This window comes from Nestor notabilis, unplaced genomic scaffold, assembly GCF_000696875.1.
Source record: "Nestor notabilis isolate BGI_N333 unplaced genomic scaffold, ASM69687v1 scaffold31675, whole genome shotgun sequence".
In the NCBI taxonomy this organism is placed as follows: domain Eukaryota; kingdom Metazoa; phylum Chordata; class Aves; order Psittaciformes; family Psittacidae; genus Nestor; species Nestor notabilis.
This window is the reverse complement of record NW_009928412.1, coordinates 24,449-45,433: the sequence shown is the minus strand read 5'-3', so window position 1 is coordinate 45,433 and position 20,985 is coordinate 24,449. Positions and strand designations below refer to the sequence as shown.

The window sequence follows — 20,985 nt, the reverse complement described above, 5'->3', positions numbered from 1 at the left end:
AATAACAGCAGGAATCTGTAGAGAAACACAAAATTTATAAATAGGAAAATTCACCAAGGAGCCAATGAGCTGATTTCAGTTTCCCTTTACTGAACAAATGCCTGTCTCCAGTGCCAGTAGCTTGCTACTCCTAGAGCGATGAGAGGTAAAAGCAATTTGGTCAGTTGGAGGCCCTTGCTCAGGAAATTGTCATCTCCAGGAGAAAGAATTTAGATCAGCATTGCCTGAAACCGGGATATTTCAGTTGAGAGTGAATGCAAAAACTTGGGAGGAGTGAAGGGTGTGCTGCGGGCACCTTCTGATGGGTAAGTGTGCTGATATTACTAACACATATTACATGGGGTACTGAATTCCTAAGTACAGGCATGCATTTGGTGACCTGAAACTGAGTTGATTCTTAGGGGCTGAATCAAAGTTGAAAGGTTTGATGTGAGTCCCAGAGGCAGTTTTGGAGCCAGGACTCATAGGAAAAAGGGAAAAAAGGAGGTGGCATAATGTTAACAGAGGTCAATTGTAGCTTCTCTGAGGAGAGAGAAGTATTAGGAAAATGAATGAGACAAACAGTCTCTTCAAAATTGAAAATATGGAGCTGCTACTTGACTCTGGGAAGGACAGAAAAAGCTCCTATGAACCATGAAGCAGTACAGGCTACAGACCCCTGAGTGCTAAAGGAAAAAGACCAACCCTAGGCTTCTGAAATTGTTGCTTGATCAAAGCATTACTATAATGTCTGTTATATCACTGTGCTTAGCTGTTTTGCCTTAAAGTGGTAGATGAACAGAATGTTTAAGGAAACAATCTACTTGTTATATATGTTATAACAACTAAACACATTTGTCAGTAAATTGGCGTTGTTCCATAGGAACGGAGAGAGGAGAGCAAGGAGAATGTCACTGCTCGAATTCCCTCGGGCGGCACAGACGTACCATGCGGTATTTCGGCGAAATGAACATCACATTTTCAACTGCGGCGTAGAAGCATAAAAGGCAATAGGGGCCCCAGCAAGTGACCAGCGTCTTCAACGGTAAACCAGTATTAAACTGAAAGACAAGAGCAATAAATTTCTTGGTGTTTCACAATTGCACACTGCCACAAGTGGATAGAACAAATCCTAGGAGACCATGGTTCCTGCTCAGCAGCAGGAGAGGACCAGCCAGCAGGATATGCCATATCATTGCTGCTTTGCTGTCAGTATCAGAGGGGCTGCCTGCGCAGCAAGCCCCAAAGCCCTGTTTCCGGGGGCCGGGTGTGGTATGGCAGTTGCTCCTGGGCAGAAGTGACAAAGCACCTTGTGGCAGATCAGTTAGGTCAGTGCGTGTGCTAGACATAGAAGCCATGGCTGGTAGTGGCTGCTGAGGAGTAAGGGTAGTGTGGAAATTTGAAAACAGATAAAAAGCAACAACTTTTTGCTGACTTCTTAGAGGGTCTTGCAGGCAAATAAACTGTGAGAAGCCACTACTACAGCAGTGCAACAGATGCATGTAGTGGCAGTTGTGTTATGGTAGTATGATTCCTCTGTCCTTTATTTTAGGGCCTTATCCATGGTGTTCATGGCCAGCTCTTCCCATGTATCTTATGTTAATGATAGGGAAGTGATAAATTAATCCTTAAATTTTCTGCATTGTAACTAGTCTGCGCAGCTAGAGAATATCGTAAGAGAGAAATGACACACTACTGCATAAACTCACTGGAAAAAAAGGCAGTAGACTTACAATAATAAACACCGAAAACTGTTCAAGTATTTCTCATAGAGGGTACATGTATTTATTCCAGACAGCTACAAACCAATCTGCCTGTCTCTTTGCTGGTATAAAACCCCCCTTGAGAAGTGACTGTCTTTACTGAGTGCAGGGGTCAGGCTGTTCCTGCCAGCTATACATAGTGCCCCAGACTGTAGAGCCTGCACCTGAGGAAAGAACTCATATAATCACAACATTACATTCCCATAAACCTGCCACACCAGAGCAATTCCTTTGTTTCCAGCTCATAAAGATTTCTGAATTTCCTCAGCCAAGTGTAAACACAGCACGTATAGGAAGGTCCTTCTTCCCTCAGGGGGTGCCTGCATGATTCTTTGAAGTGCTGATGTTCTGGCTGACTTCCTTAGTGATAAGCTAATGGCCTATAGCAGAGCAGGAAATAATGATCCTTCCTGAGCAAAGTTTCTCTAGGTAAATATAGGTATGCGATTAGCAAATATTCTCTGTGCTGCCTGTTTGTTTTGTGACAAGAGTTGGACCTTTGTTTTTTTGGTGGAGGGGAATCCTCAGGGTCACTACCCTGACCCTAGCTTTGATGGGGAACTCTTTAAAGAGCTAGGTTGGGACAGATGTGGCTGGCTGGTCAAATCTTGAAATCTCTAAGGATGGAGTTTCCACAAACTTCTTGGGTGGCCCCATCTGTGTTGTGCTACGCTCCTTCTCAAGTAACTCTGCAGAGTTAGCACAGAAGGTGCTGAGCCAAAGCATCTGCGAAAAAAGTGTTTTATTGAGGACTTTGTCTCTAATGGATGCAGCTCTATTTTGGCAAGGTAGGTGCAGGGCTGAGGAAGCTTTCTTACCTTATAGTGCCCAGTTTTCTTGAATTTCTGGTGTATGGACTGATAGGCTGTCAGCATGATGAAGCCCGGGATGATGAAATTGAAAATGGACAAAGCAAAAAGGAATGTGATGTAATTTCTGGAAAGGGTTAAGAGGGGGGAAAAAAAGAAGAGGTTGTTAATTCCTCTCTAGGACATCTGTGTAAACTTGGTGTAAATGTTTGTTTGTTTGTTTTTTAAATTGCCCAAACCAGTTTTGTCAATGTACTTTAGGTGCAGCATTTGCTGGAGGCTGGTTAAGTTGTGCTATGCTGTTGTGTGTGGGACAGATAGTGTTGTAGAAAATCACAACGGGTGTTTGTTTTCTAAACCCAAGCATCCCTACTCAGACATCTGTGCTGGACTGCATAAAACCAAAATCATTCTAAAAGAGTTTTAAGTCTTAAACCCAGGAAAGATGCAGCTTATAGATGAGCAAGGGAGTAGCAGAAACCTGAGCAGAGAGAAAACTGACTTTAGACATTCCCTCATGCCACCATGTGAGTCAACGCAGCCTCGGATTGTGCCTGGCTTGCCCCAGCATCAATGCTGGGGCACAGCTGAGGACTTCGGTGTGCTGCCAAGGCCACCCCAGGGGATGGCAGCCACATCCCTCCTTCCCATGGGAGCTGTCCCTGGCCCTCACCTGTCCCCTTTGCTGTAGTCCAGGGTGCAGCAGGTTCGGAGGGGTTCGTAGTCGTATTCCCCCCACCCCAGCAAGGGCATCACGGACCAAAAGGCAGCAAACAGCCATGCAAACACCACCATGGAGATGGCTGTGCTCCACTGCAGCTTGCTCCCTGTAGGAAGAGAAAAGGGTGTCTCTATGCCTGGAATTAAACCACTGGCAAAAGCTGTCCAGCTCTTTGGGGCCAGAGCCAAGTGCCAACTGCCAACAAGCAGTTGTCTGTGTTTTGTAGCCTGAAGCTGATCAGAGTATGAAGAAATCAGCCTTGCATAAAATATGAAGGGAGATTTTAGACTTTAGGAAACAGCAAATTTTATTTTCCCTTTGTGTGCTTTACTTAGACAAATGCTGTATTACTGCTCAGCTTTGTACCACGCTGCTGCTACAAACATTATATTCTTGTATTTTGGGGATGTGCTTTGAAGTCTTACATGAGGCAGCGTAGAATGACCAGGGCGATACAATAAATACTGTTTGAAGAACTAGAGTCCTGCTGCAGGGTGTGGGTCAGATCAGAAGTATGATTCTGCACTCACTCTCCAGCCTCTGCCTGCTTTCCGTCTGCCCTGTCAGGAGTGCAGGGCATGTATGGGTATTAAATGTACCCTGTTCTAAGATTGCTGCTCATCAATATATATATATGAATATATATACACAAGCTGATAAAAGATCTTGTTCTAAAAATACTGTTGGTCAAATTATTTTGCCCTTGATATCATTACTTAGCCTGGAACAGGAAATACGAAGCTCAGCATTAGTAATTTTATAGTTGTCCTGGGTTCAGGACAGTGCCTATCTCATCTAGTTCCATAAAATCCCATGGGAATAAGTCAATGAATGAAATGAAAGATTGGAAACTTCAGAAGACACAAGAAGTATTTCTTCATGGAAAAGGCAGGCAGGCTTCCCTGCTGCTGCAGGATATTGTGTTAGCCTCACTGCTTGCATCTAAAAAGGCTTAGATAATTTTGTTATTGAGGCTAACATCTATAATCATGCCCATGCTGAACAGCCCATGACGCCAGCTGCACCAGCAAGGAGCATGGCGACTTTTCCCATTACTCCTTTCTAATAAAATCTCTCATTAGGGAGGAGTAATGATGTAATTTTCACTGAGGTTGGGAAGCAATCTTTTTGCCTGCCCTTAACAGCAGCATTATGACAGCAGGCCAGGAAGATTCAGGCCAATTTTAACCTTTCTCAGAAAGGTGAAAGATTGGAGGGGGGATGCATGGGGTGAGGCCCTGCCATGGAATCGGACAAGGCTGTCTTGAGGATGGAGAGCATCCCATAAGGCGTCAAGCCCAGGAAGGACTGCAAACTCTGCAGTAGCTATTTTGTGTTTTACTGTCCCTGTGTATTTTAAAGAAGGATAATAAGGTATGTGTGTTAGTGAAATTGCCCTTTTATAGGAATGCTGATTTTACCTCTGTCATTTTTCTTCTTACAGGGGTTCTTCAGAAAAAATAATTAGTTTGAGTTGCACTAAAAAATCAACCTGGAAAAATGGTTTGGTGCAGGTGTTCAAAAATTAATTATGGCAAAAGACAGGTGTACACATTGCAGTTTAAATACCAAGGAAAAGGGAAAATAAATCCTTCTTACTCTATGTTTTACTACAGTAGTTACCAATAAATATTTTGCTTTTTTTTTTTAGTCATTTAAAACATTATTTTTTAATAATTACTAATGAAGAGTGATTAGTAAGGACTAATATCTGTCTTTTGTGTGATCCCTACATAGAAGATATACTGTAGCTACAAAGGCTCAAATATTGTTTTCTAGTACTGGCATAATAGGACATAGATGAAAATAAAGGAATAGTTTCTGATTCGGGGAACTAAAAATATGAATAAAACTTTTTAGTAACTTGTAATTATCCTTAATCTCCCAGTTCAAAGAAGCAGCGTAGCCTAAGTTGTATCTTTCAGAACTGCATCATATTTAGGTATATGCTCAAACAAGCATGTTAGAATTGTTACTCATCCAAGGTTTCCATTTCCATTTGTGTTCTACATAGTGGCTCTTGTAGCTTGGCTTTACACAAGTGTAACTTGAAATTCAGTCAGGACAAAGCTTATTACATAAGCTGTCAGGTTTGTTTTGTGTTTTACATAGTCTAGCTTCATTTTAAAGGCATTATCCTAAGGAGCTGCGCTGAAACCTGGATCTGAATTGTGTTTCTTCACAATGCCAGAAGTAGCTTTATTGCTTTGGGATTTTGTAAGTGGTGAGCCTTCCTGATAGTCTGAGAGAAACAAACTAAATCTTGTTGTTTGGTTTTGTGTGGTGTGTTTTGGTTTATTTTTTTCCTCAGCAGTTCCTTAAAATAGTGAATACCAATTGTTTTTCTTGGTATCCTGTGGCAGAAACTTTGCTCTCTTTCCACACCATCCTTTCACTTCAAGGACTACTCCAATATCATAAAGGTCTCGAAACATGATGAGCCCTGACTGAGTCACTCTAGCATCACTAGGTCCCAGCAACACACAGGCACCTTATGTATCTTTCCATGTAAGGGAAAGATCCTTGCATTGGCAAAATTTGCCCTCAGCTGCAGCGACCATGTTGGTGGCATGCTGAAGGCAGCCTGTGGGTGCCTGTGCGGACAGAGAGCAGCTGATCCACTGCCTGCATGGGTGCATGGAGTGGTTGGTGGAAATCTCACCTTCCCTGCGCTTGCCTTGCGGGAGAAGCTCTTGCTCCACTGGCTCCCACCATCTTTGGGGTCCTTCATGGTGCCCAGACTCTTGGTGCCACATCTTTCCTCTGGCCCCATGTGCTACCAGCGGGGGTGTATGCAGGCAGCAAGTTGTGAAGCCTGCTGCTGAAATGGCTGTCAAGTATTTTCTATCAAGAGTGGCTTTAAAGAAGATTTCTATGTATAGTTTTGTAACAGGAGTAGTGCAGCCCATGGGACACTCTAGGGGAAAGCTCTGTGTGCTTTTGGCAGCTGGGGAGGCCCACACGCCTGGCAGAGCTATGGGGATCACAGCTAGATGACACTTCCCAATTTCCATTAGCTTTCCTTCTTTCCCTTTGTTTTCCTAAGTTTTTGCTTTAACTTTTGTGCCTCTTCTATGAAAAACTCTAAGAAAAGGTTTATTTTAGTTACTTTTCCATAGGCGTTAGGGAACACCATTTTCTTATTAGACGTAGAATAAAAGGACCATCATGCAATAATGAGGTCTGGCACCAGGCATATCTTGACAGCCTGCATTTGGGAAGCTCATCTCTGGAGCTGAGTTCATATGTTCTGTTTCCTCACACTTAAGGAGCCCTATTTTGGACATTAGAAAACGAGACAATCAGAACTAATGAAACTATTTTTTTTCCCTTCTGGATTTGGCCTTTTGCAGAATGAGATTTATGGTGAAATAGTCCTCATGAAATCAGCTGCCCATTGACCCTCCAGGAAATATTTAATGACATATCAGAGGTAGCTAAAAATGTATGAATGTAAAATTAAGCCTGACGTTGTTTTAGTTTTAGTTTCCAGAGAAAATACTTCTAGTACAAGAACAGTGAAAGACTTGTGCTTCATTCAGTCAGCAAAAATGTCCTCCTCGGAGAGGGCTGACAGCAGGAGAGCAGGTTGGCAGCAGTTTGGTTGTTTTTGTGCAGTGCAAGCCATTGCTTTACCTTAAATGCCTTTTTTTTTTTTTTCTGATAAAATTTAATGTAATAGCCGTGTAGATCCTAATTCAGTTAAATGTGTATGTATGGACCTCATTTTATGCTTAAGGATATAATTCCAAATTAGGTCCCAGTGATGGCAATTTGGTCCTATTAAGTCCAATCACTCTTGTACTTTGGCTTTCTCTCCTTGAAAAGCAAGAGGGAAGCTTCTCTTTTCCACACAGTGAACTACTAATACAGAGGATTTAAAATGGCTTCTGTAATTGCTTCGGAACAGAAAGAGGTCACTCTTATAAACAAAACCCCCATCATTTAATGATTTCTAAAATTGTGATGTCAAAATCTTGGATTTTAGAAGTGCTAAAATAGAACATGGAACCTTAATCCTTTTGATTACGTTGGCCAGGTTTTGGTGACATAATCATAAACCTACATCTCTAGTCTGTGGAGATATTTATGAATTTAGATTTTTTTTTTTTTTTTTTGGTACACTTGTAAATGGGTCAAAAATTCAGCCAATTTTCACAGAAAGAACAAAACAAAATTTGACACAGAGGCTACCTTTCAGCTAGATTTCAGGCTGGTGTTCAAAAAGAAATTCTCAAACAAAAGGATAAAAGGATTTTCCAGGATGAAGGGAGAAGTCCCTTTTCCTTATTCTTGCAAATGGTTATGTTATAATGGTTGATGTATTCCAGAACAACATGGCTTGTACCAGACTTCATGGCATGCATCACTTAAAATTGGTGAAGTTTGTCAAAACCAAAAGTATCTGAGAATATGTATCAGTCATAAGATAGGTATTGGTGCCTACTTCATCTGCAGTGTGAAAAGCACCAATCACTGGTGCTCACAATCATTCATTTTTTGTAGGAATAAGAAAGCTGCACTGCATAATAGCTTCGTTAGTGCATAACATTAAAAATGCTCTTAAAAATAACCTAATAAAGGGGGTTTTTTACTCCATTGATTTTGGTTTTTTTTTTTTTTTTTTTTTTTTTGCTGTGGTTCTCCATGATCACAAAGTTGTCTTGGCAATTATCTCCTGCTTCAGTGAAAGTGCAAGAGCTGTATAAACATTGGCATTTTGTCAGGGAAAACTGATGCAAGTACATGACTAGATGAGGGAAGTGTGGCAGGGTGGCTGCAGTAAGTGTGACAGGAGGTAAGCACTTGCTCCTAATTTGACAGAGCTGACAGCTGCAATTGGAGCAAATGGTAGTTTGCTAATCTCTGAATACTGATATAACAACCTATATTTCATTGAATGTTAAGGATTAGATAAAACTCACTGCAATTCTACTTCTTGAAATTAAATGCTACTGTGAAATCCCTGCTTATTTTGTTCGTCTTTTCTTTTGTAATATTGAGAAAAGTACTGACATAAATCACTTCAGATTTTCCATTTCCCCTAATTCTTAAATGCAACTGTAAAATCTGATAGAGGTATTTTCTTTCCTTTTAAAGCTGTATCTGTATGCTGTGGTTAGGAAAGGGAAAAAACCTGATCAGGATCCTTCCCCTCTCCACAAGCTGCTGATGGCAGAATACTACCCTCTCACCAAGATTAGCAGCATGTTAGATTGAAATGCCTTCAGCAAAAATGTCTCCATGGTAGGTGTCTGCCTTTTTTTAGGTCACTGACCCCCTGGGCTGTCCACCAGCCTGCCTGATCCCTGCTCCAGTGAGACATCCCAGGCTGATGCTTCCTTCCTCCCTTACTGTGTTAACAATGTAATTCAGGGTGTTCTCCCCATTTCAGTGGCCAGGGAGGGAGAGCTAACAATGTCTACCTTGATATAAAATGTCGTCTTCTCTCTTGAATGTTTGGCTGTTGATAGACAGCTTCCTTGGAGTTTGCCCTTTCCTACTTCACTGTCAGGCACTAATGTAAAACTGATTTTGTTTTTTCCCTTCCACCACTAATGATTAGATTTTGAAATATAATGATCTATTTCCCCATCTTGCTAGTGATCGACATTCAAACCCTTCAGACTCCCCTGCCTTTTACCCTCTTATAGAGACTTTCAGAGACTACAAACATATGTAGTTCTTTCCTCCTTGCTGCGAAAGTAGCCCCATAGGCCGCAAAGTCATATTTAGGGGGTGAAAAGAGAATTGCCCTGCATGGTTGCCTGGGAGGAAGAAAGAAAGAGGGAGGAGAGTAAAACGTTGGAGAGTAAAATGTCTTGAAACTCTAGCATCTCTGTCATGTGTGATGGTCATACGATTTTCTTCCATATGCCAATCAATATCAACCTCTTTTCTGACGCATGACATGTGTGGTTATGAGTATGCATTAAAGGCTAGCACTATGTCACCAAGGGTTGTATTGACTTTCAGATCAAACTAATTAAAAAAATTGGTTAGTTTTCAGGATGTTGGTGAACATATTTGTGTTACTAGACTCCAGAATGGCTGAGAAGTCCCATTTTTTTTCCTCGCTATTTTAGTAATCTCTCACACTCTCATCAGCTCTTTCTTCCTTAGAAATATGGATGGTGGATAATCAAGTGTGAAGCAAAGAAATGTCACAAGAAAGGATTTATTGGGAAACTGTTAGGACATAACAAAAACATTGATGTAATTTAGTCTGGAAAGAGTACCAGTTCCCAAGGAATGAAGATAAATGGTTGACAGCTTTGTTTTTTAGGCAGAGGTATTTTGTACCTTCTGTACAGGCATGCAAACTCACACCGGTGTCAGCAGGAGTTTAATGTATGGATTGAGAACACATATAGCCCGGAGCCTTGGGATATCAGAGCTATAAAATATGATTTAGTCTTCCTTGCAATCAACATGTGAAGGATGAAACCAGAAGTGGCTGGTTTTACTGGAATAGCCACAGAGCATGAGCTTTTAAAACCTTCTGGGTTTTGAGGGTTTTTTTGGTTTTTTTGTTTTGTTATTCAAAGTGTTCACTAACAGAAGCAATGTTTGGCCATCAGTAAGTAATAATTTGAGCAAAGTAAAGAAGCTTGTGCCCTTAGGGTCTCTCTGCCTGTGCTCTTAATGTAGTATGTTCTTGACTGGAGGAGGGCATGACATAAAAGCATTAAAGCCAATGTTGCAGAGAATAAAATGTCTTTCCAAAGACATGCTTATTTTCAGGCTCTCTTTTGTAAAATACAGATGCTCCTATTCTAGCTCCAAACACATTTCAGTGTCCAAAGGGTGTTAGTATGGATTTAGCTTACTGCCTGCATGATTTGGAGCCTTTGGACATGAAAAAAACCCCGCAACATTTCCATGCTTGAGGAAAAGAGAAAAATTCTTAACAAAGTTGCAGAACAAAAAGTTGGCAACCTTTCCACCCTCAACAGGATCTTCAGATTGAACATGTTTGTTGTCTGCTCTGAGTGTGTTTTACCACTTGCTGCTTTAATCGTATGAAAGCCATGCCTGAAAGGCTGTGAGGATGCCAGCGGCAGAGGGGACTGAAGTGCTGCAGCTCAGAAGTTTCTTTCCCAGCCAGCTTTTACACTTTCATTTAGTAAGTAATTTGTGAAGTGGTCTGAGCAGCCTGTGCTTTAGCACAATAAAAGGAGGGCTGCATTTGTCTATCAACATTGCCAAAGGGACACAGTATTTTGGGGAATGGTGTGGTCGCATGAGGTACTCTGGTCTCCTCATTCCTCTGGAAAAAGCCTGACTTTAGCAGGAGACATGAAAGCTGCAGATGAGGACAACCTCACCAATTTTTCCCAGGTGGCAGAGCTCCCACATGACTGCCAAAATTACTGTATAGTGTGAACTAGCGCATTCCTAGCATTGCGGAGTGCTAGGATGTCCTTTCAGAATAAGTTTGTATTTCATATATGTATTTTTTCCATCTTCCTAATGAGACCTGTGAGATTGTACACCCTGTGTTTGTCACTCAATCCTTTCCTGACAACTTTTGAAAACACTGGCTACTTAGAATTATACTGGAGAGAGAAGTGGGGACTGACAGGTACTAAGCGGCTGCATTTACTGTGAAAGTTGGTGTTCGTGGAGAGGTGGTGCCCTGTGAAAGCACCCATAGCTGCTGTTACAGCTGAAACCAGGACAAGCAGTCAGCCCAAGTCTTATCTTATTAGACAAAGGTGAATATCATCCCTGTGCACCATATGCACAAAAAAGCAGGTTTTGCAAGTTCCAGTGCTTACAAGGCTGCTGTTTTGTTTTACAGCAGGTGATAATGGCCCTTGCTGTGCTTCCTGACTTCTGTGCAAGATAATACAGTTATCCCCCTGTTCTCCCCATCCACGGTGGTGGCTGGAGCACAGCTGGAGTTCCAGCACAAATCCCAGCAGTCTCCACAGATGCCAAAACCTGCTGAATTCTCAGGAATTTCCACTCACGTTACATGAATGTACAAATGTAATACCGCCAAAGGTTGGGAGGAATTTCTGTGATTAAAGAGAGCATATCTATCTCTATAAATCCACATATCTGACAATCTTTTCAAACTTTCACCTAAATCAAAAATATGCTTTCATAAGTCCACAGAAAATGTCAAATTTATTTTCCTGAGTTGATCTCCCTGTCTAATATTGGATTTCCATTAAATCCAGCTAAGGTGTCAGAGCTAGTTAAAAACTATATTGCAAGAAAAAATACAAAAATTGGCCTTCACAAAGAGAAGAAAAATAACATTTCCTCCTCTTATCAGTACTTAAAAATAGCTCTGCCACTTTTATTGGAACTTGTAGATAATTTTTTCCTTGCTTGGGAACAAATATACCAAGTTCCAGTCTTCATAAAGGAATGTGGAATGTTGCATAGACCTCACCAATGGCTCTTGCACCCCAAAGTGTTTGTCTCACGATGGGGCTGCTGAGCTCTGTCTGCTCAGTCGAAGCTCTGCAGAAGTGCTTTGCCATGGGCTGTGTTCCAGCTGCCGTCTCTGCAGAGGCAGATCTCTAGCTGCACCAAATTTATCTGTAATTAGTAAGCTCTGCATGGGCATGAAGATCTGTGTGGTACACAGCAGGGTGCTGGATGGAAGCTGTAGGTGCATAAATTTTTCTTCAATATGATGAGTTGTATTTTGGTTTGGATTTTGTTTTGAAGATTACTTATGGAGAAAGTGAAAGCATGGCAAGAGGGTCACAACTTGGATGTGATCTGGAAAAGGAAATACGTCCTGAAGGTGGTTGGTTAGTGCCCCCTCTATGGGAAGAGGTCCTTTGGCCAGATTGTTTATATTTGCTCTATCTTTAGTTTGTAAGATAAACTTACATGTAAGATACTCAGGTAATAAATTCAGATTCTCTGAAATATAAGCAAGCTGCCTTATAGCAGGATATGGGTAAGATTACTAGGTAAATTGTATCCCTTACTTGTACAGTAGTGATGATACCGGTCCCAGGCAACTGCAGCGCTGGAGCAAATGCTGGCTAGTGCTGTCAAGAAACCCTGGAATCCATGGATTTGACAGCCGTCAGAGCCATAGGGCCAGTATCTGTCAACAAACAGGAAGTATGTTAAGAAAATTATAGAAAAAGGTGAAGACATGTTTGGAAATGTATTAACGGTGACGGCAAAATGATGATAGCCTTTGTCGTGCTTCGTAAGTCTGAGAAACATTGTGAAAAATGTTACTGTGGTTGCCTTTAGGTATTTGCCATCATTTATCTTGATGTGGTGTCTGATATTATACAACAGCTCTTTAACTCTTAATATAGAAAAGAAAATAAACCCTTAATTTATGCATTGGAAAGTATTTTTTTTTAATTTGAAATCTTCATTTCATCCAATTATCCATATCTTCAAAATGCTGTACCCACTGGGAGCAGCCAATTCGTTAACATGTGAATATAGCAAATGATAATAAGCTCTGGAAAGTCAGTGGTCACCATGCAACAGAGTGCAAAAGCTCACAATAAACAAAAATACTCCTGATAGCAAGTCTGAGGCCTCCAAATGTCTTTGCAGACATAAAATGCAAAGAACCATGAGATAATCTCATGTCACATCTGCTGACATGTGCCTTTAATATCATGGTCAGCCATGGCAAGAAGCCATATAGCTTTTTTTCTTTCTCTGCTCATCTAACCTGACTCTCATGCTCATAAAGCTGGCTGTGAGGTAGAAATCTTCAGCAAACTACTTTGTCATGTGTTTACAGAACAACAGTATAATTCATTAGGAGACTGCACCTGAAAGTCCCATTGAACAGGAGGCAGCTGACTATTTGGGAGGCTGGGAAACTTCTGCTCCCATTTAAAAGAAAAGGTCCTGCAGTTGTTAAAACCAAGCTTATTATGATATATCGACCTTAGCTTCTCAGCTGCAGCTCAGTAAAGGCATCTTTATTGACTCCAGTGAGACATAAGCATCTGAACAAGAGTGACCTATACAGGAAGTAAAATAATATTGAATAAGACCTCATTGGAGCTTGTTATTGACTTGCTAATTCGCAAAAATGTTTTTACATCCATTAAGGGAGGATAAAATGGTCACATTATGTCTTGAAATGTATTTCAGTTCTCTATTAAAAGTATTTCCAGGGTTTAAAAATACGGTATTAAGGCAGAATTATTCATTAGCTAATTGACAGGGTTGTGGGGTTTTTGTATTTTGAGTATGGTTTTCTTGTGATTTTTGTTGTAATTATTCACTGATATGCTAAATATTATTTCTGTCCTCTGATTGAATGATTGACATGTGTGAAAATGTGGAAAATCAGATGTGTCACAACTGATGTGAACTCCCTGCTAAAAGATTGTCATTTTCATTTTTGGCAAATTTCTCAAATAAGTGTTTTAATGGAAAGGTTCATAAAATCCCAGTCAGACTTAAAAATAACTTTGGGGTCAATCTAGAGGTTTAGTCAAATGAAAATGTACTACTATTTCGATATTCAAGCAGCTTCTACTATAACCACTGGTAAAGCTGCCTGATTAAATGTCTTCTATAATCAGTTTTATAATCTACCAGTGATTATATGCACTAAAGTCTATGGTTTTGCTTGCTTGGTAGAACTATATAGAGTTTAATTTTGTGGTTTCAAATAGAAAGAATGAAAAGGTTGATTAGATGTTATGCTAGAGAGTCTTTTGTATTAATTTGACCTCTTAGAACTTAGACTGTTAATTTTGATGTGGTTCTGAGCATCCTTTAGGAAGAAGAAGATATATACCTTAGGAAGCTGGAAAAGGCAGCGATGAATGCGTTGATGCAGATCCCACAGTCAGCCACTGCAATGCTGAGAACCAGCAGGTTGCTGGGTGTTCGGAGTTCTTTGATTTTTCGGAAAGATATAATTGTCAAGCCATTCAGACAGAAGCCAAGCAGGGCTGAAACACAGAATTGTTTTGCGTGATTCAACTGGAAATGGAAAATATCTATATTGATACTCTGTTTTCTTTAATGAGAGAACAATAATTACTGTGGAAACTTATGCACAGGGAATGCACATAGATAGTAGTCACAGTCTGCACGCAAGTTGCAAAGACTTTCAGCAGAGAAGTCAGAGGTGACAGCTGAAGCCCGTGCTTCCTACTACACTGGGGATGTGTCTAGTCATGCAGAGCAGAAATGCTTTAATCTTATTTGTATTCTGCCTTTTGTTTTAATAGAGAAACCTGATTGCTGGGCTCCATCCAGGGACACATGGGTCAGAGTGAGGGAAATACAGGGAGGCGGGGGCAGACAGCCAGCACATGCTGCTGGTGCACATATCTCCAGGCCTGTCTTTGGTAGAGAACTGGGCTGTGTTTAATATCATTTGTAACATTCTTTTGTTTTTAAATCCCTCAGCCGTGTTTCAGTCAGCCTGCCTCCCTTTGGGCTTCTGTCTAAGGTTAGCCTAGACAGTGCTTGAATCACACCAGCTCAATCTTATTACTGCCTTTCGTCAATAGACTATACATGGAAAGGAATAATCTAATTATAAAAAGCAGTCACTGGTAGATTTAAAAAATAAGTTAATGTTGGTCCTCAGAGAGGAACATCCAAGCAACTCTAGCTATTCACCCAGCACAGAGCTGTGCCACCCTGAAACCTGTTCTTCGCTGGTTTAAACTCAAGCTTTGTCCTTTAATATCCTTTTCAAGATGAATTACCTGAATTATTTTAGCCCTGATGAAGCTCTGAGTCAACATCCCAGGTCTCAGTTAGATGAGAGGCAGTATGTCTTTTTGTGTTCTTCTTGGAAAGAGAAATGATGTAGCACAGAAAAAACCCGTATCTCCTCATTCTGCAGCGTAGTTACTTATGTTAAATGTCTTAGCTCTGCAGTTACATAAGATGGATGATTTTGTCCATCAGAAATCACGCTCCTACCTTAATTGCATTAATGGCTGACGGCATAACCATAGTAACAGCTGATGTGCGCCTTTCATTACACAACATATAACAAATTATATCCAGGAGAAATACTTCAAGCCATTTGAGATCTGCTGCTCTTACTTCTTCCCTGCCAGCTTACCTCCCACCCACAGGGTAAAACTGCTGCCAGCTGTCCCAAATGCAGTGAAGCCTTTAGGAGAGGTATGCTGTGGCCATATTTAGAGTAGAGCAAAAGAGTTACTAATAGATCAACTTTCTTCTATCTTTCCCCAGTTTTTGGAAGCTTCAGGCTTCAACCCACTCTGCTTTCTTGAAGGCCAGCATGACTGTATGAATAGAGAACTTAGTTAAAAAGATATGTTTTCATTTTTAGGACAGCAAATGTGTCCAGCTAATAAAGTGAATGCAAGTTTTAATTCCTCCACAGAACTTTTTTGCAAACTGCACTTAGAAGCTGCCACAAAAAAGGAGATTTTCACTGCCTTTCTCTCAGAGCCTTAAGAAAATGAATGAATCTTTAATTATTTAGTTTTATCTTCTAAGTCAGACAGAAAAGATAAAGCTTTATGGCAAATCCACTGGGTACAGTCTGCCTGAAACCCTACAGAAAATACTTGTGTTTAGTAAAGCATAAATGTGTTAGATGATATCTAGTTTTAAGTGAGGGTTACCAGCAGGTACGTGTTTGGACTTCAGCAGCAGGCGGTCCCCGGCAGGCTGCAGCCCTGGGCACAGTCTGTGGTACCACAGCCAGCCGTTCCCCAGCAGGACCCGCCTGTCAGGCTCTGCCAGCACCCAGCGGTGTGACCGTCCTCCTGCCGCTTCTCACCCCTCGGTAATGAAGTGCAAAGTCATGCCAGGCCCTGCCAGGCACTGCAGATGGCTTGATGCTCTTGCCTGGTTTAGCCCTGAATTCTCTGTTTAGGCCAGGAGGAAAAGGTTTTTCTTCTCTTTCTCTTCCAAGGAAGAGTTTCTGACACAGCTCTTCCAGCTTTCCTTTGCAGGCAGACATGATGATGCCTTCCAGCTGAGTTTGCCTGCAAGGAAAGGGCAAGCATTCTCCTTTCTTCCATGCTCCACATTCATGGGGTGAGCTGATGAGCATTTATCCCATTCTGATGGTGCTCACACCTTCTCCCCCTCTACTGTTGGGCCCCATGATCCCAGCTTCCTCAGCTGAGCAGCACTATGCAGGGATGGAGCCCCAGGCCCTGGCTGGGATGTAGCTCAGAAGAGATGCCAGTGACTAACACCGTAATAATCCTAGGTACACGCCTGTCCTTCGCTAGCTGACAGGTAGATACAAATTCACAGTTTTGCTGCAGTCTTTCAGCGAAGTGGTGTATGCCTTAAGAAAAGCCCACATTGGCCCAATTAAATGAATACGGTCTCCTACCTCAACTTTAGCTTCATAACACCATGAGAGCTTTTGAATCTCGTGCAAGTATATTTCCGGCTTTTACTTTTATCCAAGAGCCATTAATTGCAGCACTACCAAGGCAATTTGTGTGTATGCTAACAGTTAACCAGTTAGTTTGGACCTATCATCTTAGATTCTGAGACAGCTATCAAAGCCCACAAAACAAGCAGCCCAGTTTTATTGAGAGATTATCAGTCATTTCAACATTTTTCCCCGTAGGAGGATAAAATTGCCTTTAAAAGTCAACAACAAAAACTTACGTCCCAAATTCTTGATAAAAAAGCTATGTGGCAAGTATTTCCCTGCCACAGAGATCTTAAGTGCAAACAGCTTGCAGTTCACCCTGCTTTACTTACAAGAAGTACCGGTGATATAGCCACAGTAACCACTGCTGGTCAGTGTACCACAAATGCTGCCGTTTGCTTCAGTTTTCTTTCCCCCTCCCACCAGAGTAATAGGGGCAAAAGTCTTATATCTGCTGAGGTCCTGCACCGAGCTTACCTTCTACCAGGAGGGCAGTGCCGATGGCAAACACCTCTAATTCAGTGAAGCCTTCAGGGAGAGAGTATGCAGTGACCATACTTGCAATAAAAATGACAACAGATTTAACCTCTGCCCTATGTTATAGCTGTAGGGCTGCCTTTTCTCCAGATCCCCCTTCTTCCGCTAGCCCAAGGCTTCTTAAAGGAGCAGCTCACGTGCAGACACATGTTCGTTATTATATAAAGGCTTTGGGGTTTTTTTACTCCCACCACTACAATCCCTGCAAGAATGTTATTAATGATGGGACTAGCATCAACCCGCACTCCCCCTTCCCCTGCAAATCGTATTTCAGACACCAGCAAAATGAAAGCATTCATTGCAATTACAACAAGTTCTTTGTAGAGACAAGATTAAGAACCCTGTCCAGTTAATTCTGCAACACTGGAAAAGAATTAAAGGTTCTGGAACAAAGGAAACATGTAATATATAATTGGGGAGTGACCTGAAAAACAAAAGGGCACTCACTGAGTTGGTAATTAGAGGAAAAGTACAAACCAAGAATTTTTGCAGCATATAGGTCTTCTTCTCACCACTTTTTAAGTGTATTTTTCCGGCAATGACTATTCTGTATATTAACATATCTCCTCTTCATAACTGGGGCTTAAATTAATGTGCACATTGGCACAGCCTGATTAAAGGCAAACACAAATTACTGATCTTGGGCCTCAGACACACAAGGATGTATTTGAGTTGCTTAGTGGTGAGTGCTCCCAGGAATTCTCTTACTGTCCTTTTGGAGATTTTTGAGGACTGGGGTCTTGACGTAGTGTGGCTCTGGAGTATGTGCAATGTGCAGCTTTTTCTTGTCCCTTACCTCCTGGCTGACTTCCCACCATGAGCAAACCAGACGAGGCATCTGAGATGTGTATGAGCCCTCGTACGACCCAGCAGGGTCAACCATGTTCTTTTAATTTCTTGTACTCCTGATTGATTAACTAACTCTTTGGGAATTTGAGAGCCTGGATCCTGCAGAATGGAAGACAGCAGCTTCCAGAGTCCAAGTGAAAAAAATGGTACTTTTTTAGTTACACAACCGTTATTTATGCAATTTTCAGTGCCTGTCTGTTAAAAGTGAGCAACTTGGCCATAGTTCTCATTTTTTAACCTACATTTAGAGTAGCTTACTAGACAGGGTTGCTATCTTTTCATGGTACTTTATTCCACCCTTTTTGGTGTATTTGTTTCCTGTTTCTCTCTTCTTATTCCGTACTACTTTCCTACAGACCTAGTCATTGCTTAACAAAAAGGTGCCACTAGCACAATAGTTACTGATTGAGATGCTAGGCAGAGTGAATCTGCTCCAGATGCAGCCAGAGCTTGTTCATGGTTCTCCCAACTACACGGTGGAGGTGCATACACAGTCAGCACTCTCAGTTGAAGACAGTGGTAGATTTTTTGTGGTTTTCCTGAAATCTGTGCTTATATGCTGTGATGCCCAAGAGAACAGATTGGATCTTCAAGGCTGTTGTGAAATCATCTTCTTGTGGTGTTTGATCTCATCTCTGGCATTCAATTTACAGCTATTTTTGATGTAGGTAATAGCCTTGATAGAAACGCTTTTGCGTTTTGAAGTAGGATTCAGAAGGATTTGATATTTGTTAGTCTATACAGATGTTTGGTTTAAGCTAAGCAAAATTACATTCCACCATATAAATCTATGGTTATGTTTGTCTTTCACTCACCTACATGTCTTGATGATAAATAAGGTGACAGCCCTGCCACATAGCAGGGCAAATAACTGATCTAAGCCTCTGTCTTAATAGTGATCCATTGTGGGTTCTTGCAAAAAAATTAGTGCTAGATCTTGTAAATATGCTGTAAATCTTTTTAGTGTAATAGTTTTTAAAATAGATGGCTCATTGTAATGCTTGTCAACATAAAGCTGCACAGCTCTTCTACACGAGGGATAAAGAACACCAATATTGTGTGAACTGGCCTCATGAGGGCTGTCAGGTGCTTTTGGTTGGCTGCCACTGTACTTCGTCCTCACTTCCAAGCAACCTCCCTCTCAAATGTGTTACGCTGCTGGTATTTTTGTGGTGTGTATTAAATTCTGTGGTGCAGACTTTGCTCATTCCAGAACTATTTTTTCCATGAAAGCAGGCTACTTCTCCAGCCTCTTTGGATTTAGCAGATCTTTATTAGAATGACTATTTCGAACTTGTTGGCTGCTTTTCTTCAAGTATCTTAAAAATTTCTGTGTCTAAACCTTATTTACTTTATCAAACAAGTCAGTCACAGGCAATCTTTCCAGTGGTGGGTCGGCATCTAACTCAAGTGCAATAGGTATCATTAGTAACTTTATGTATCAGACTCTCAATACCTATTTTTGATGCTGTGTTAAGCTGACTTTTTAATGGTTTGTTGGGATAGTATGGGATGATGTATGGTCCAAATGGCTGCTAGATTTAGTTATAAAGGGTTTTCTTCAAGCAAAGAAGGGGTGTAAATAGGGAATAAATTATTGAGTTTGATAGAATCTACTAATAGTATTTCTTTTTCCAGTTGGTAAAACAAAGCTGTGTTTGTTTCCTTCTCCTTTTCATGTAAGATATAACTTCACATTGTGTATTCTTGTGAAGCCAGTGAAAACATGAAAGGATAAAAGGTTTGCCAAAGACATTTATTAACTCCTCAAATGATGAAGTTTTTAATGATCCCTTTCTACTTTATGCACTCTTTTGATAGCTACTTGCTGTTTCCAAATTCAGGTGAAAATTCAGGTTGAGTCTTTCACTCAACCTGATGTTATCTTGCAACTTCATATTTTGAATTCCCAGTGATCTCCCCGCTGCATCAATAAAACATCCATTTCCTTCTACTCTCTCACTTAAGAATACTTCACTAGTTACTAATCTGTTTTCAAGGCACATGCAGAAGAAGATCTGATAAGTTCTTGCCAGATTTCCCCATGGATTTTATAAGACTGCATGGATTTGGTGGGAGCATATTAATCTTTGTAAAATATGCACTGGTACATGCACAACAAAAAAAAGGTGCAGTGCAAAGATAACAGAGCACTCATGCACTCTGAATTTTTTCCAAGCAATCAATGTAGATTAGTGACATACTTTTTGATATTCACAGCAAGAACTTTGCTAAATTGATGTATTAGTATTCCTCTGCCTTCCTAATCTTTCCTTCTGATTCAGGTTTAGCCAAATTGTCTTTGACTTTTTATATTGAAAACACCTTTAAATGACAAACTGCAGCATTTCAGCAGAAGCATTCTGGGAATACAGCCACATGGGACTGCAGCTTGATATCACAGAAATGAGTGGTAGTCTTGGTCCCCGTGGGAAAGGCTTCTATTCAAGGAAAGGAAACCTCAGAAACACATTGTTTGGAGGCCTTCTAGTTGCAGTTGTGTAAATTCGTTTTGATTTGGAAGCAGTGATTGGAAATATGCCCCAGACTCTAAATAGACACCTGGCATTGGCCACGGTTTGATGCAGGGGGCAAGCCTGCAGAGCAGCATGGGGACAGGCTTGAGCCCTTTGGACAAGCCTGCAGCCATGTAATAGCTGTTCTCTCAACAGTCCAGCAGTCTAGCATGCTCCTCAATCTTTTTTTCTCTGCAGCTGCCTCCAGAGGTGTTTGGAGGAAGGAGTAGTGGTGAAGGTCTTGGGATGGCCAAGGAGACTTAGCGGGGGAGGCAGGAGCCAGTGGCTGTGCTTTTGGGGAGTTAGTGTGGTAGACCCGGGTCCAGCAGGGAGGATGCAAAGGGCTCCCGAGTAAGATTTGTGCTCTCTGCAGGCAGGATGGGGGTGGGAGTTGCTGCCTGTGTAGAGGAAGATAAATTAAAGGGCTCACTTGCAAGTGCAGAGAGCCAAGATCAGA

The 20,985-nt window shown here is 41.3% G+C and overlaps 1 protein-coding gene across 1 annotated transcript in view; it reads right to left on the bottom strand.

Moving 5' to 3' along the window:
* The window catches only part of RGR (retinal G protein coupled receptor), a 17,425-nt gene extending 147 nt beyond the window's left edge, over positions 1-17,278 (bottom strand). The window contains exons 1-7 of the mRNA XM_010014495.1: positions 17,104-17,278; positions 14,032-14,188; positions 12,230-12,351; positions 3,225-3,378; positions 2,561-2,678; positions 927-1,040; positions 1-15 (exon numbers count right to left, since the gene is read on the bottom strand). The exon at positions 1-15 is cut by the window's left edge and continues 147 nt beyond it. Of these exons, the coding sequence (XP_010012797.1) occupies positions 1-15; positions 927-1,040; positions 2,561-2,678; positions 3,225-3,378; positions 12,230-12,351; positions 14,032-14,188; positions 17,104-17,182 (759 nt within the window). The 5' untranslated portion in view covers positions 17,183-17,278. The remainder of the gene's footprint in view (positions 16-926; positions 1,041-2,560; positions 2,679-3,224; positions 3,379-12,229; positions 12,352-14,031; positions 14,189-17,103) is intronic.
* Positions 17,279-20,985: the final 3,707 nt, after the last annotated feature.